Source organism: Dermacentor variabilis, chromosome 2, assembly GCF_050947875.1.
Source record: "Dermacentor variabilis isolate Ectoservices chromosome 2, ASM5094787v1, whole genome shotgun sequence".
Lineage (NCBI taxonomy): Eukaryota > Metazoa > Arthropoda > Arachnida > Ixodida > Ixodidae > Dermacentor > Dermacentor variabilis.
The window spans coordinates 198,769,262-198,787,625 of NC_134569.1; the positions used below are offsets into that span (position 1 = coordinate 198,769,262).

General features: G+C 44.9%; 1 protein-coding gene across 1 annotated transcript in view; it reads right to left on the reverse strand.

Annotated features, from left to right (window-relative positions):
- LOC142573032 (4'-phosphopantetheine phosphatase) overlaps positions 1-18,364 on the reverse strand; it is a 186,685-nt gene that overhangs the window by 8,935 nt on the left and 159,386 nt on the right. The window contains exon 14 of the mRNA XM_075682527.1: positions 6,377-6,534. Within this exon, the coding sequence (XP_075538642.1) occupies positions 6,377-6,534 (158 nt within the window). The remainder of the gene's footprint in view (positions 1-6,376; positions 6,535-18,364) is intronic.

The following is an 18,364-nucleotide window of genomic DNA, read 5'->3' on the forward strand; positions in this document are numbered from 1 at the left end:
CGCCTCCGTAGTGTGGCCTGGACCCTGAGGTGCGCTACAGTTAATGCGGCTCTGCTTCTGCATGCCCTGCGTAATGTGTCTGCTTGACATATTTACATGGTGTTTATTTTTCATAAATAGCAGCAATGCACCGTAACTTGAACTTCAATTTATCCAGTTTGTCCGTAACCGCTGTCGTATAGTAGTAGGGTTTCCTTGGCTCCTAATGTCACCCCCCCCCCACTTGTATGGGAACTGCCTGTTCTCCTCCCTCCTCTCAACAGTTCTATCTACGTCACCTCTGGACTCCACCTTAGTAGAAAAGGAAGCGTTGCAGTTTCTGCAATGCTTCTGAGGGGAGTCACAGGTAGTTACAGCTGTCAAGAGGGTAATGTGGCGATGGCAAGGGAGCTCCAAAGGGCACTGTGCACATTCGACGCGGCGAGGTGAAAACGAATTTCTAGCGTCGCGTTTCCTCTCTGACTTGCCCCTGTCATGTATAGACACGCTCTGAACCCCCCAGACGTGGACGCGGTGTGCCAGACAGCAGCAACCACAGCAGCAGCAGCAGAAGCGGGAAAGTCAGAGGAAGAGGCAAAGAAAGCTTTGCTTTAAAAACTATGGAGGGTAACTATTCTTCATCCTGTTTGCTACCCTACACAAGGGGACAGTAATAGGAGAATGACAGAAACAAGAGACAGGATGTTCAGATTAATCTCACATACCAGGAAAGGTTCAGAGTGTTTAAAGTTGGGCCCTCAAGTCTGTTGCTTTCAGGCACCACATAAGCGCATGTGTGGCTTTCTAGGCTGATTAGAAGCTAGGCCAGGCTCTCAGAACTGTAACTTTGCTCAACTCCGCCCTAAAAAACAAAAAACTGCTTTCTAAAGTGAAGCCTTCATGGTGGAGTTTGATGGGTCTTGATGCTGTAATTGGTGATTCGACTGTGATGAGGAGAATGTCGAGAGGGGTTGCAGGTAAGGACAAGGTGTTGTGAAGCGAATGGTGCATGCCATCACTCACTGTGCGCAGTTGTAGCAGAAAGGACGCACCCAGCATTGCATGTTATTATGCATTATTATGGCTATGCATGCATTCTAGCCCAGCAGTGCACTACTACAGTAAAACCTCGTTAAACCGTACCCGCTTAAACAGCAGTTTTGCTTTAAAAGTAGTAAAGTCAAATCCCTGACTCGGCGGCCATTGAACATAATATGTTTTGTATCCACATAAACCATACCAGCTTATTGCGTACATGTGGGTTAACATGTAGTGTTTCCACTTTTCATTGCGCAAACACAGTGGTGCGTCGTCTCCATTGGGCAGCCCTGCAGAACAACAAGCCTCAGAGATCGGAACAATGGCTTCCAAGCACCCTGTGCGTTTGCGCATGAAGCCACATCAACATCAACATCATTTCGGTGCCATGCTAGAGAGTGTTGTGGCTTCATGCAAGCGAGGGCTCGCGTCATGCCGAAGCTTAAATAAAAAAGACGCCGGGTGCTCAGCATAGAAGAAAAATTAGAGATTGTTTGTGCTATCGAACATGACACGAAGAAGTCGGCGCTTGCATGCGACAGGGATCTGCTGTTGACTACGGTGTGTGGCATTTGGAATACGAAGAAGTTGCTTGGCAGCGCTGCTGCGACCACAAAGAGATGTCGGCTACGAGGTTCGACTTTTTGCCATCGTTGACTAGCGACAGTGATGAGGACAACACTGAAAGCGACAGCACGAGCAATTCAGGCCCAACAGTAGCTGAAGCTGCACGTTATGTCAGCCTTATGAATGCAATCGTCATGACGAGAACAGCACCCTGCAATGAAAAAGGCGCCCCGTGACTTCTTCAGTGCTACTGTGCACGTGCCCGGAGAATACGCAACGCCAACGAGGAATCTGCCATGCGTTTGCCGAGAAGAGGGGGCTGGCTGAAAAGCTGGCACGCAGCTTCAGTAAGTTTGAGGCCGCTGTTGTCGCTATTAGGCTGCCGCAGCAACAAATAAAAATAACACTTTTGTCGCGTGAAGTGAATAAATACTGCATGTATTTTTCCCCTTGAATACCACTCTCTCCGAGTTCCGTGTTCTGTTTTTTTACAGGTACGTGGGCGATCTCTTGCTATTTTGGTTAAACAGTACTACCGTTTAGTACATACTTTTTCTGAGCTCCGGCCAACTAGCATTTAACGAGGTTTCACTGTACATGTACACAAAACGGAAGAGATACACAGGTGGCTCCCTGAATGCAGACAGTACGGCTAACCGTCAACCTGCAAAGAGTGACACACAACATGAACCTAATTTAGCCAGAAGACAAGAAGCAAAGCTTTGTTTACCTTCACAACCATATTCCATGGTTCTTGAATAATCTTTTTCTGGCCTTTTCTTTCTATCAAGTGACAGTTGTTGACATAGCTTGTCATAGACCTCACACTTTCCTTAAGCACCCTTCTAGGATGCTATGAATATGTAGCAAAAAGAACCAGTATCTGGCTTTCCATCACCAATCCCCATTGCAGTCAAAGGCAAAGAAGCAACAGTCATGGCTATGCATGAGCCATTTTCTTGGCTAAACTTGGTGCTTTCCACTATAATAAATGAATGTTTTCTTAACTATCTTTTTGTTCACTGTGGATAATTTCAGCAAGCTTATCTCCTGCTTTATTAGGTTAGTACCAAGCACAATGCCTTCAGTGAAGCAACATATGTACCAAGTGTATTTAAAGCTCTGTGCATCCTGTCATGTGGGTACTTGAGTGCATCTCAAATGTCGCCTTGCACATAGAGTCATGCTACGGCCGCTAGACTTCAAACCAGATCCTATACCCACTGGAAGAATGTGGCACCATGGCAATGGTGATACTAGAACATCCCAGGTGAAAATGACTGACCAGTAAGACTGCCCTTATTAGCCGATTCCCAACTGGCAGAAGTTGATTTCTGCTGGTTCCTGCAGGTGGCTGAGTGGCAGCAGATGGGAATAGGGTAATCCAGTTAGACCAGCAGGCCCCACTTGGAACATTTTCACCTGGGATGTGCTGCACATGATTTGATCTTCACCTGCAAAACAGCAGGGCACGGTCTAGAGCGTGCAGGCTAATCCACAGACACATACAAAGGATTCTGCACCGACTATTAGGGTCATTCGGTGCCAGCTAGAAGCTCTAACCTCTCCAATTAATTTTTTGAGAAATTGTGAGCATTTAGCAGGCCTAAAGAAGTACATTCCCAAAATAGTTACAGGGAAAAATTTTGTTTGTTTGCTTGAGCACCATATCAATTCCACCCTTAAAAACAAAACAGGATGTAAAAGCAGAAATCCCAGAAAAGGGAAGCTTAGTTTAAAGCAGAAAATTTCATCTCAATAATACATAAAAGAGTGCATTACTATGCACTGTCTTTTATAAGCACCAACATTATCTTCCATTATCTTCCAGCAAAACGCCAATCTTGGACATCTTTAGATATTTTACAAAAACTTTGTATTTATTTGCAGTCGTTTTGTCAATTATTCTAGGCAGTATTGTTTACAAATAATTGAATAAAACATTTTGGCATGCAATAACCAGGAAATGTGGGTGAAAAGCAATCTTGAAGTTGCAATAACTATGTTTCAGTTCCAGTTGCAATTTCAGTTGCAATTCCAGTTGCAAATTCTGCATTGACGTGTTCCACCTTAATATATGACGTATGTTTTCATAGAAACATAGAAACACACTTCCGAATTTACTTCACAGCATTAATTTGGAGTGATTTAATGTTTTAGGCGAGAAAATGTTCTTGAAGTTTCGACCCCACTCCATATGGTGCCACTGACAAGCAGTGCAGCTTCACTGCAACACACACCTTTGTGTGGGGGGAAGCCTGGTGCACTGATGGCATTTATGTCTGGGGAGCTTTGAAGAAGTGCTTGAGATTGCAATGTGTCTGTGATGCAAAAAGGTGCAAAAGCATTGCTGTGTTTCTTGAGATCTACCAGCCTAGGCTGCAAGTGACTGACTGAACGTATGTTTGTGGAGTACATGCGGTAAACTTCTCTCCTTTTAATCTTCTAGTCCCCAAAGTACAAGGTAGCCAACTGGGCTTTGCCTAGTTAGCCTCCCTGCCTTTACCTTATCATTTCTCTCTCTCTAGAGAAATGGTATTTTGCAAAGCATGTAGTCCGACAGCACTTTTTGGTGCATTACTCGCTTGTTTCATCCAGAGTAGGTAGAAGCCACATGTGGCAATGCCAGACAAAAGATGTTGATTTTGCTGTAATAGAATGATGGCGCCATCTGGCACTGTTAGAGTAAACTGCACTGTTTTTCACTGTTACAGTATAGTACCACTGTTCTATTCCTGCAAAATCAACATTTCTTTCTTTTGTTTTGTCTAGGGTTGCCACAGATTACAAATATCTCAGATTTATTCTAGATGAATGAGGCAGCTAATGCATTCAAACATGGTATTAAAGTGCAGAGACCACGAAATTCCTATTTTAAGTGATATTTGAGCTTAACCCTTTCAAGGTCAATGACGTAAATATACAGCGCCGCAAACAAGTCCAAAATGGTCGATGCTGTATCTTTATGGCACCATCTGTAAGTTTAAAAAGCGTGCAAATTTCCTAATTTTTTCCTTCCTGGCATGTGCTGCCACTATGTGGGATTACAGATAATTTTTTCCTCGCACCTCCCTCTCTGTTTTTGTTGCATGGTTTGTTTTAGAGCTAGTTTGCTCCGGCGCGTCTATATACTACCGTTCGCGCATTGGCGTGTGGGCGGGCGGGCGGCGGGTTGGGTCTTGTTCCGCGGGCGGTTTCGGCTTCTCATGCTCACAAAAGTGATGGCTATCTCGTTACTAATCGCTCAAAGGGCGGCCACCTGTTTCTCACTAGTTTAGTGCTCACAGGGGTGAGCATAGGAAGGACTCCGCCATGCATGCGTTTCCTTTCCTTTTCTTTTTTTCGGGGGAATATTCACGATATCTAATTGCCTCTGATTGGCGATAAAATGAAGATTAGCGGAAGTTTGTCACACATTTTGCTTTTGTGACGGGCACACAACCACATAGTTTTTTTGGGTGCACTCACCTACACAGTTAGATTAGGCTATGGACGTAAATATTAGTGTAAAAGCAGGAACATTTGAGACTTGTGAAATATTCTCGTGTGCGCATATTCTAAGCCTTGAACTATAACAATGCATCAATTTTTTAATTCTTTAGAGTATTTCCTTTTTTTATTGTTGTTATTCATGAATAAAGAGTACATATATAACAATGCAAAATAATTTCTCACTTTACGGTCACCCTAGAAAAAATTTCGGTAGATTTTTTTGAAATAGGTCCCTCAGAGAATCAGAATCTGCAATAGAAAAAAATCTACCCTGGGCGGTTGCATATGGTGAAAAAAAATCGACCCTGAAAGGGTTCAATGAAATAGCAGTTTAGAAAAAAGAAGCCATACATACATGCTGCTCTAACTTATGCAAAATTCAGTGTTCAAATAAGCTGTCAACTATTTTATTATAGAAAATGATGCTAGATACCTGTAATGTGCTCCTATATAGTCTGGCCATGGTGTGTAATTACAAGGCGTACACCAGTACCCCAGGCGTGTGCTTGGAATTGACCAGATAATGCTATGACCTGAATCGAGATGCAGCATAGTAAAATGTGCATTCACATGACTATGACCCTGATTGGCTGACACCAGTTGTCATTCCAGTGTCCCAATTTGTTTAAACATAGTATGCTGTATGTTGCTCTTTCAGACAGTGTCATAAACAGCAAGAGCCAAAAAAAGAAGAGCTCAGAAGTCCATTACTATCCTCTCATATGCACAGCTTCTCACAAAAATGAAGTCACCAAGTGGGCATGCCGTTGACATAGTGTTTTCAGCCACTCTCAAATTATAACAAACATTATGCAGGCAAATCAATAGCATGAGGCCCTTGAAGCATTTCTATGGCATGAAACACTTTTGGAAATTCGTGGTTTACACAGAGGGAACTATTGGCATGATGTATGGTTCCTGTGGTGTACCGTATTATCAGCAAAAGAGGTCAAAGGTTGATGTTATAGGTAAGAGGAGAAATGACTGCATGATGCCTATGAACATGTGCCATTGAGAAACACGAAACATTGACATGTAATGAATTTGTCTCAATGGCTGAATGACCACCTTGCATTCAGCCATTTTCTTGCAGTGCCAAACTGACACGACCAAACATTATGCACTGTGAGAAAACATCTGCGAGTTTACGGCCCTTCACTGTGCCATGATGTCTTCCCCAATTCTTGTTCTTTGTGAAGGCTATGCAGCACATCACATGTCAGGAACAATATACAGTGCCCTGCACAAGGCTTGCGCCCACGACTACAATGTAACACTTGAGGTGTAGAGATGTTCGCACCTTGGTGCCACGGCTGAGCAGTTCTCGGGCGAACGGCAGCACACCCAGAAGCACGTCCATGCCGCTGTTGTCGACAAAGATGGCTGCACACTTGTGCACGGGCCCTTTCTCCAGCCGCTCAACCCACGCGTCCAAGTCATCCTGGAGCCAGGGACGCTCTGCACAAGGGACCCACGTAATTTTCAATGTCTGCAAACACAGAGTTTCTTACAGCTACCTTGAAGTCCAAACTTTAATTCTATGTACAAACCCAATAACACACTTTTTAGATCAACAATCTTTTCCTAAAACTGCTGGGCCTATATTCCAATGCCAGAATATTTCAATATTATGAAATATTTCAGACCTTCAGTAAATGTGTGTCACTTATCATATGTGCTGTTCTTCCATGACATGAATGAATTCAAGAACATACCCGTTGCAAGCACAGAAAGTTTACTTTCCCGAGCGTAATAGTTATGATCAATTCTGGGGGCTTTCAGGATAACCATGTTTAAGAATAATAGTCTTCCACTTTCCCCTGAAGTTACTTATAGTGAGATTACACCACAGAGAAAAGAAAGATGACACTGTGGTGCTGCAGCATGCATGGCGGTGGTGAAATATGTCCTTTGCAATACACCTCCACTCTGGTTGGAAGACATCATTCATGTGGAGGAAAAAAAATAATAAAAAGGGCTGGAGTATGGGGGAAAGATGGGGAGGGATATTTGGAGGTGAGCAAGGCGTTTTAAAATGTATTCTTTTAGCTGCGCCTCATGGATGAACCAGAGGAGCAAATCCAACATTGCCTTGTGGTGTCACTTGTGCCCTTCAGGGCGAATCCATGCCTCAACTACAGGGCTTGGGAATACCTGGTAGAACACAGCACAGCAGAACCTCGTTCATATGTTTTGGAAAAAAAACATGAGAAAAGACGTAATAACCGAGAAAACGTACAATCTGAAGCAATTAAATAAGTTGACAGACTCAAATGTAGTTGACATCTATGTAATGCGAAGCGTTGCACGATTCGCCGTGCACGAAGCATGAGACGCCGATGTGCGTTGAGCTGGTAGGCCTTCAACGGTCTGAGATGTTTCATTGTTTTCCTATTGTATAGCGCTTCAAGATGGTGACGGGAAACTGAAACAAAATCAAGCTGGTGGGCGACGTCAGATGCCGCTGAAGCGAAACGTGACATTCTCATCGTACTGCCTGCAGCAGGGAATGGCGGCACGTTTTGATTCATCGTCATCATCAGCCTATTTTATGTCCACTGCAGGACGAAGGCCTCTCCCTGAAATCTCCAATTACCCCTGTCCTGCGCCAACCGATTCCAACTAGCACCCACAAATTTCCTAATTTCGTCATACCACCTAGTCTTCTGCCGTCCTCTGCTGTGCTTCCCTTCTCTTGGTACTCATTCTGTCACCCTAATGGTTCAACGGTTATCTAATCTGTGCATTACATGACCTGCCCAGCAGCATTTTTTTTCTTTTAATGCCAATTAGAATATCATCTATACCCGGTATGCGACCACCGAGGCCACGTTCCCTCCATTGCATCGACCCGCCCCTGCACGATCACGAAAGCCGAAGAGCTGGCCATCACGTTAGCCATCCGCGAAGGCCAACATGCAAACAAACCACTGACGATCCTCACGGATTCCCAGCAGGCCTGCCGCAACTTCCTACAGGGAAGAATTGGAAGACCTGCTGCACAAGACCTAGCCCAAATACTCAAGGGACCCTGAGGACTTCACCACCCAAACCATCATCCGGATACCAGGCCGCACTGGCATCACAGGCAACCGGCAGGCCGACAGAGCAGCTCGAGGATTCGTACATAACCGAGCGCTCATCACGCCGGCTGCAGAAGACCTGGACCCTGTCGACCTCGAGTATTCAGCCATCGTGAACTACCACAGAGGGCGTTGCTTTATATATCCACCACCCCATCGAAATATCAAGACAGAGGATGCCGCTGCCTGGCGCAGGCTCCAGACAGGCACTTACACGAACCTACACGTATTACATCGCATACACCCCACAGCCTACAGGGACAAATGCCCATGGTGTGGGGCCACACCTACCCTACACCGCATTACGTGGGAGTGCACACTACACAACATAAAACACCCCGACACGAACACCACGAAGGAGCAATGGGAGGCACTGCTGTCCAGCTCGGCTCTCGACGACCAGCTTAAGCTGATACAGAGAGCTGAGAAGATGGCAAGAGCCAGCGGAGCACTGGACTAAGGGCCCCGACCATTAGCGGTTTTTCTGATTATTCTTTTAATAAGGTTTATCTATCTATCTATCTATACCCGTTTGCTCTCTGATCCAAACCACTCTCTTTCTGTCTCCTAAAGTTATGCCTAGCACTCTTCATTCCATCGCTCTTTGTGCGGTCTTTAACTTATTTTCAAGCTTCTTTGTGAGAGTCTAAGTCTCGCATGTCAGCACCGGTAAAATGTACTGATTGTATACCTTCTTTTTCAATGATAACGGTAAGCTTCCAGTCAGGAGCTGACAACGTCTGCCATTTCCGACCAATTTTTATTCTTCTGTGAATTTCCTTCTCATGATCAGAGTTCCCTGTGATTAATTGACCTAGGTAAACATACTCCTTCACAGACTCTAGAGGCTGACTGGCGATCCTGAACTCTTGTTCCCTTGCCCGGTTATTCATAATTATCTTTGTCTTTTGCATATTAATCTTCAACCCCACTCTTGCACTCTCTCTGTTAAGGTCATCAATCATTCGTTATAACTCGTCTTCAGTGTTGCTGAATAGAACAATGTCATCGGCAAACTGAAGGCTGTTGAGATATTAGCCGTCAATCCTTACTTCTAAGCCTTCCCAGTTTAATAGCTTGAATACTTCTTACAAGCATGCGATGAATAGCATTGGAGAGATTGTGCCTCCCTGTCTGACCCCTTTCTTTAAAGGCATTTTCCTACTTGTGTAGAATTAAGGTGGCTGTGGAACCTCTGTAGATATTTTCCAAGGTATTTACGTAAGCGGTCTGTACTCCTTGATTACGCAATGCCTCTATGACTGCTGGTATCTCTACTGAATCAAATGCCTTTTCGTAATCTATGAAAGTGATATAGAGGGGCTGATTGTACTCTGCGGATTTCTCGACTACCTGATTGATGACATGGATGTGATCCATTGTAGAGGATCCCTTCCTGAAACCTGCCTGTTCCATTGGTTGACTAAAGTCCAGTGCTGTCGTTATTGTATTGGAGATTATTCTGGCAAATATTTTATATAGTACTGGGAGAAAGCTAATGGGCGTATAATTTTTCAATTCTTTAACATATTCCTTTTTGTGGATTATAGTAAAACCTCGTTAAACCATACCCACTTAAACTGTAGTTTCGTTTTAAAAGTAGTAAACTTAAATCCCCTACTCGGTGGCCATTGAACATAATGTGTTTTGAATCTGCATAAACCGTACCAGCTTATTGCGTACGTGTTGGTTAACACGTAGTGTTTCTTTCCAATTTCCATCGCACAAATGCGGTGGTGCGTCATCTCCATCGGGCGGCCCGGCAGAACAACAAGCTTCAGAGATCGGAACGGCCTCCAAGCGCCCTGTGTATTTGCGCATGAAGCCACATCAACATCAACATCGTTTCGGTGCCGTGCCGGAGAGCATTGTGGCTTTGTGCAGCCGAGGACTCACGTCATGTTGAAGCTTGGACAAAAAAGATGCCGGGTGCTCAGCATGGAAGAAAAATTAGACCGTTCGTGCTATCGAACATGACATGAAGAAGTCGATGCTGACACACGACAGAGATCTACTGTCGACTACGGTGTGTGGCATTTGGAATGCAAAGAAGTTGCTCGGCAGCGCTGCTACTACCGCGAAGAGATGTCGGCTACGAAGTTCGAATTTTTGACATTGTTGTCTCTGTTGTTGCCGAAGTGTCGACTAGCGACAGTGATGAGGACGACACGGAAGGCGACAGCACAGGCGATTTTGACAGGTAAGTGGGCGATCTTGTGCTATTTCAGTTAAATAGTACTACCATTTAGTATGTACTTTTTCCGAGCTCCGGCCAACTACAGTTTAACGAGGTTTCACTGTAGTATAACATTTGCATTCTTCCAGTTTTCTGGGACCTTTGCAGTCAATCGACACTTCGTATAGAGAGCCCCGAGTTTTCTAAGCATTATGTCTTCTCTATTTTTGATTAAACTGACTGTTATTCCATCTTCTCCTGTTACTTTTCCTTGTTTCATGCCTTGCAAGGCCCTCCTGACCTCATCGCTAGCTATGGGAGGAGTTTCTGCATACTGTTCATTATTGTTTTGAATGGAGTTCTCCCGAGTCCTCTGGGTACTGTGCAGGTCAGTACAGAATCCTTCCGCTGCTTTTATTACACCTTCGATATTGCTGATGATATTACCCTGCTTATCTTTCAGTGCATGCATCTTGATTTGTCCTATGCCAAGGTTCCTTCTCACTGATTTCGGGCTGCGTCCATATTTTACGGCTTCGATTGCTGCCTCTGAAGCCAGCCTAGTTACAGTTTCATTCATTACCTCTATGCCATCATGGTCTCTCTGTTCTAAGGCTGCAAATTTGTTTGCAAGTACCAGCCTAAATTTGTCTGCTTTTACCCTTACTGCCTCTAAGTTGACCTGTTCTTCTTGACCAATTTTACTCTTTCTCTGTTCAAATTGAGGTGAATACTAGCCCTCACTAACCTATGATCACTGCACTTCACTCTACCTATCACTTCTACATCCTGCACTATGCTGGAATCGGCAGAAAGTAAGAAATCAATTTCATACTGCTACAGCTATTCAGTATGCTACCAATGGCACTATGCCCCACATGCTGTAAAACAGATAGGTAGAGATGCTTGTCACGGTAGGTTTAGCGACGACAGCTGTGAATGTGGCGTGCAATGACCTGGAAGGAGATGCGCTGGTGTTGGAATAAGAAACTGTGCGCCGGCACTTTCATGTGAGACGAGCGGGCAAGTATTGTGAGGAAGCTGATGTGGTGTGCGGTTACTGTTCTCAGTCATGCACACTGGTATATCGGAAGGGTGCCGATAACGCCAGTGCGGATGCTCCGACTCGTCTGCCACTCCCCACAATAGTGCAGGATGATTGCCAGATGGAAGTGCCAGAGTATGTTCTTTTACGCAAGCCCTAGAAGTCGCACCATTCAGAGCTGCACGAGTAGCGCACCTTACTCAATCTCTTATTACAAGTCAAGCAGTCGATTACGGAAGGGCGGCTGGCATACCTGGCAGAGACAGAAGAGCACTTCCAACCAAATTTTCAGAAAAAACACGAATTGATTGTAAGCCAGGAGCTTGTCTACTGGGGTCACCGGGTAGTAGCGCCAAAAGCAGCAGTGTCACGGTTGCTGGGTGTGTTGCACGAGATGCATCCCGGAATGGCTGACATGAACAGCTTGGCAAGGACCATATTTTGGTATCCCAGAGTCGATGCAGATACTGAATGTTTAGTGTGCAGATGTGAAACTTGTGCACAAGCTTGTGCTATGCCCGCAGCACAGCGACCAGTGCCATGGCTGGAACCGGGAAAGAGATGGTCAAGGCTGCATGTGGAATATGCGGGCCCAATAGAGGGACACATGTTTCTGGTACTGGTGGATGCTGAAACAAAGTGGATTGAGGCAGCACCGATGAGAAGCACAATAGCCAAACCAACGATATATGATTTAAGGGATATCTTCAGCAGATTCGAGCTACCATGCATATTGGTGCCAGAGAATGGACCGCTGTTCATGGCAGAAATCTTCCAGCAGGGTATGGCACACAACCACATTCAGCACTTAACTTCGGCAGCATACCATTCACAGTCAAACAGCCTTGCCAAAAGAGTGGTCAAAACAATCAAGGATGGCCTTAGGAAAGTGAAGGGAGGCAGTGTGACAACATGCCTAGCCAGATTCTTATGTTGATATCGCAGAAAAGCCGTAAAAGAAGGGAATTAAGTCGCTCGCGGAAATGTTGCTGGAATATCAAATATGATGCAAAAGGATAGAAAGTTGGGTGAGTTGGTATGGTAACATGATCTTGGATTGTAGCGCGCAGTGACAGGAACACAGACTAGAACCAGACAGGACGCTCGTCTTGTCTGCTTCTAGTCTGTGTCCGTGTCACTTCACGCTACAATCCAAGATCACATCAAATATGAGAACAAAGTTGGAGGAGTTTTGCATTCCTGATCCCTGTGATAACATTGACCGGAAGCACAGTACGTCTAACATGCCATTCTCTGCAGGTCAGTCAGTATGGCTTCGCAGCTTTCGCCCAGGCCCAAGGTGGCTACCAGGCACAGTCACGACAATCCAGGAGGCTCAAATGGCGACAGTGGCCTGCCCAAGCGAACAGAAACGCTGTCACACCGATCAACTGAAGGCTTGTATGCCTGCTACGCCAAAGGACCTGCGAGCCGTTTCTACCCCAGCCACACCACAGGTGATCACAAGTCCTCTGGCCGACAGTGGTCTCAGTGATGGCAACATTCGGTAGCCTGTAAATCAACTGCTTCGACAATCGACCAGAGTGAGACGTCCCCCGCAATGTCTTGACCTCTAAAGGGGGAGGAGCTGCGTAACAAGGCATGTCATCGTTACAAAGAGCACACATGCATGGACTATGTTTTCTGGTGATGTCAGAGGCAAAAGAGTACTTAAACACGAGGCACTGAATAAACACTGTCATTTTCCTGCTTCTCGACTTGGCATGTGGTTCGATATATGTGGCTCGCGCCTTTTTTTTGTTTACATGGGATCTAGTGGCCAGAAAACATATACAATCATAGTTTCCAGCTGGGAACGGAGGCATGTTTGGGTTATCGTCTATTAAAATATGCTTCCAACGGCACCAGGCGCTGTGAAACAGATAAGCAAAGATGTTTATTGCAATATGGTTGGTGGCAATAGCTGTGAATGCGGTATGCGGCCAACCAGAGATTTGGTGGTACTGGAATAAGAGACAGTATGTGCTGGCGTTTTCACGTGAGATGGGCGGGTGAGTACTGTGGTGAAGCTGCCACGAAGGGTGGCTATATACTGTTCTCAATCACGCGTGCTTCGTGCAATTTTCTTTAGATTGGATCTAGCGGCCAAAGAACGCATTATATGTTTGCAGTTTGGTGATGCACTGAACGTTGGTGCCAAAAAATCTAGTTTTCCAGGAACGTATAAACCGTTAAAAAATGAGCATAGCTCTTTTGGGTCATTTAATGTGTTCTCTATCGCAAACGTTGGTGTCGGGAAATCGTACATAATGTGACTGTATCAATGAGGTTCTAATGTAATTAAAAAAAGGTTGGTAACATGAATGGACTGGGCAGTCTCACAAAAGGTGCTGAATGGTAGCCAAGGCTCCTCGGTCACATTGTGTGCAGGTTGCATCCAAAAACGACTCGTGGTCCGAGACAGTTTTATTCCCTCAGACGGCGGTGGCCACATTTCCAGTCTTTGTGAAGCATGCCACAACTGCATAACGACCATTTCAGTTCGGAGACAGCGTAGAATTATCCAAGCCGCACTGTCATAGCCTTTCGGGATGGGGTTATAGTAATCTTGAAGCAGGTTGGCCAAAATAGCTATTCAGCACAACTTTGCTTGTTGGGCTGACTCACAGTAGTCCAACTCAGCTTCGTCGTCTTTGGGAGTAGTGGAAGGAGAGCCCTCATTGGAGTGCTGTGCTGGGGAAAACCTTTAACACCTCCTGTGCCACTCTATGGACCTCTTCAGTGCCAGTTATTCTTTCCTGTCCAGGGATCCGGCTGATGTAGACTTGACTTCCAAGCCTGCGCGATTCGGAGGATATCCTCTTCACCTGCAAGGTGGCTCAAAGGTGGCTGTCTATAGTGCTCTTGCTGCACCCTCCTACCGCTTCTTGGCTGTCAGTGTACAATGAATGCCAGAAAGTGGTGCATCAAATGCACTTAATGCCCCAACAGGTGTAGCTTACAGGATTGTGACACTGTTTCTCTTAACTGACTGACAAAGTTGAACACCTGTTGCATCGCGTTTTTTCCCCCCTGATTTTTGGCAATACTGCCGCAGCACTGCGCGACTGAGGCAGAGAAAGAAGAAGTAGAGTGTGCGCGCATGTTACTCTGCGCCAGATGGGCCTGGCCTGTAGCTTCCATCTCGGACCTCGTTTCACCATGTAAATAAACATCATTCATAACATCTTTGGTGGACGTGCGGGGTAAATCTTGGACGATCCTGGACGACCCAGCTCTACCAACTGTCCGACGAAGTAGACGCTTGGCCGGTTTACGACCACAAGCAGGGGACATGGCCGATTCCAGAGAAGGCAATGACGACCCCACCTGCGGCGGACCAGACAGCAATCATGCAGGTCAGGCTGGCTACTGGACACCGCTGCGAGAGCCACCCACCTTTTCGGGGAAGGCGAACGAAGACGTCAACGACTGGCTTAAACACTACAACAGAGTGAGTCGCCACAACCACTGGAGCAGTATGAAGCAGCTCGATAACATGTTTTTTTTTTCTCGCCGGAACTGTGCTCCTCTGGTTTGAAAACCACGAGAGCATTCTGAGAAGCTGGGATAATTTTGTAAAAGAATTCATCAAGTGCTTCGGGGACCCGATCTCTAAGAAAAAGAAGGCTGAGCAGACGCTTTCCCGACGAGCTCAATTACCTGGCGAAACGTGTACGACGTACATAGAGGCTGTTCTGAAATTATGCGGCATCGTCAGCGCTACCATGACAGACGAAGACAAAGTAGGACATCTGCTTAAAGGAATCGCTGAAGATGTTTGTGATTTTCTTATAACGAAGGAAGACCTTAGTACTCCATCTGATCTGAAGAAACACTGCCGGGAGTTTGAAGCGCTGAAAATGAGAAGGATTGGGCCAAGGTTCGGACGCTTGGACAATGTTACTACTATTGCAAGTGTGTCCGTCCCAACCCACGACGACATCTCCTCGGTGATTCGGCAAGTGGTTAAAAAAGAGCTTGAACGCCTTAAAGTTGTTGACGACACTCGTGTGTGCCATCAGTGTGCATTTGATCATCGCTCTCGTGTGCCACCGGCCACCTGGGCGCCGCAGAGTAACCCAAGATCATGCGCGCACACTCTACTTCTTCTTTCTCTGCCTCAGTCGCGCAGTGCTGCGACAGTATCAATAAATATATTGATGGCCCTAAATAAAAAGTTTGTTCCCAACAGTTTTTATATATTTAGCTTATTCTCTTATGTGCAACAAATGCAACTACAATAGGTCCACTGGATGCTGAAAAAAATAATTTCCCCATTCCTACGCATTTAGAGAGGATTTGCCATGGTATAGTTTAACTGTACGAAACTCAAGGCGAGAAATGCTATGCACACATGGTAGGTGGCTGTCGTTGCGGCTCAGTTGGAATGAACCTTTTTTTTTTTCAGGCAAGCATCAATATTCTTAAATTTTTTAATACTAATTCATTGCAAACCACTTTCATTACAGCAATATCGGCAGCCAATTCTTGTTATTTTTCGTTATTTCTTACGTCAATTATTTTTTCAAGCAAGGCCACGGAGACAGCATAAGAAGCCAAATATTTCTAGGGACAGAAGTAAAGCTTGCTTTTGTTATTCTCCGTGCAACATGTCATTGCTGGCATCGCTTGGAAAGGAAATCATGGAGGCATCGGCAGCAGACCATTTTTGTCAAGCCTCGTCCGACTGACACCCACAGGCTCTAATCTTCCTCGCAATTAGTGCTAAGCTGAAGCTCTGCACACGATTCACTAGAGCTTTCCAGGTCTATTGCTTGTGTAAGATAAACGTCAAAAAAAAAAAAAACGTGATTCCTGCACCAGGAAGGCAGCCATCATCGCAGCAGTTGCCGCACTTTGCACTGCCATTTTTTTTTTTAATTTGGGGGAACCAGAATTCTGCCTTGTTTCTGCCAACTGTGTCCTGAATAAATTAGGTTTTCTGGGAAGCTAGCGCCACTTGATAGTGCAGCATTCACAGCAAAATGATGAAATGACTGCCACTCGTTTATGGCACTCGGTAGACAAAATGAAATGCCTGGACAAGTGAGACCTGTCCTTGGCATGGAAAGGGTTAAGTGGAAGATTTAGCTTGGGGCGAACTCCAATGCCGGCTATTCAAATATGTGCAAAACACAAACATGCTCTCCCGAGATAAACCCTGGACCAATTGTAACGAAATTTGTTGCGTTTTAGCGAGAAAGTTATAGTGACTGTTGGAAGCGGAATTTCAATTTAAGGCCCAAATTCTTTTACAAAAATTGTAGAAATTGATGACTGAAAGAAATAGAAGCACGATGTTCACAAATCTGCAACTCTGTACCAGAAACAGATATCACAGTTTTGTGAATTGCATCCGTTGGAACATCCACGGCGAACAAAGTTGGAATATCAATTCTGACCTCACGTGATTTTGCTATAATGTTTATGAAGGTTTTGCAAAACTCCTACTCATACATTGGTGGTGAACTTGAGAACCATCTATAATACTGTGATGATGGATTGCGTTTATTTACAAGATGAAGAATGCAAAGGTACATGCAAGCCAAACCAGCTTCGTTTTCCTCTTCATCCAAACTCTGCTCGCACGTTTCACTTCCTTATTCGCAGACGATGCCTGCTGGGCAAGTCATTCAGAAGATCGACTGTGGAATGGCTTAAGATACGTGAAATGAGTCCGCTGTGTCTTTCCAGAGTGGCGACCATTGCTTGTGACGTGGGAGATTACACATGTAACGACACTGAAGCAGTCGACAATACATCTATTTTGTCAGCTTCAGATGTATTATTAGATGCAATTTACAGGATTGAAATATCATTTTTCATTGCTGAGCCATATTCACTCGCATAATGATTGCACTTCCTTGTCAAAAAAATTGATGAGAGTCCAGGGGTGCGATCATTACACAGGTTAAATTTCCCATGAAAAGAAATCTTTTTTCATCCTGCATTTGCTGCGGGATGACAAGCAGGCGGCTGCCGCTGCCAGTGCAGGACACCAAAACAAAAGTGGCGACCGGCAGACCAAGCCGAATGCACTTAATTCAATTTTTTTTCTTCTTGTGAGTGCATTATGCGCATTGAAACAGTTTCTTCCGTATCAGTAATGAGTAATATCGTTAATATTGGCAAGTTTGCGACAATAATGTAGCCATGTCCACTTTGAGGGGACAGATACAGAGATGGGCGCGCTTAGCTGCCAGTGACATAGAAACACATGGGCATGCTGTGGAAACTGCCGCATTTCTCTTCACTGCTATCCCAATATGGCACATTTCCGCTAAGGGTAGGCGAATATCTTGGCTGTGTTACAAGCGTCAGCGTATGAATAGGGTACACTTCTAACGTATCAGCGTGAACGTCACCACTATTGTTGCCACTCGTGATTTGTTGCGTGCCCACGAGTGCAGACAAGAATCGAAAGGCACCCTTTATGTTGTTGTTGACCAAAACCATTATGAAGCCTACAAATAATAAAGTCGAGGCAAGTTTGGTTGTAGCTTTCTTTTTTCATGGAAGTGCGGAAAGTGATGAAAGGAATGAAATGGGGCATCTGCTTAAGAATGTTTGGTGTGTGCAGACCGCTTGGTATGTCTTCAAGAGTCGTTCGCGTAGCATTCGACAGCATTCGACAGATGGTAAGCGCGATCATCATTAGCTAGACTTGGCACACTATATATTACTGCGACAAGTTCAGGGTGCGATCATTACATGGGAAAGAAAAGAAATGGAATTTTGACGACAAAATTCAGGGGTGCGATCATTACGCGAGTGCGATCATTATGTGAGTAAATATGGTAATTTCCTTATTTACTTATTTAAAAATATTCTTTCTTTTATTTAAAACGTATGCTTTCTGCAGTTGATATATTTTAAGTTTTTCTTTTTAATACAAAAAATCCCATCGAATTTGATGCAGTGGTTGCCGAGAAAAACGAATTTTCCCTTCCCATGTATGTATATATAGGAGCCCCCCAAGCT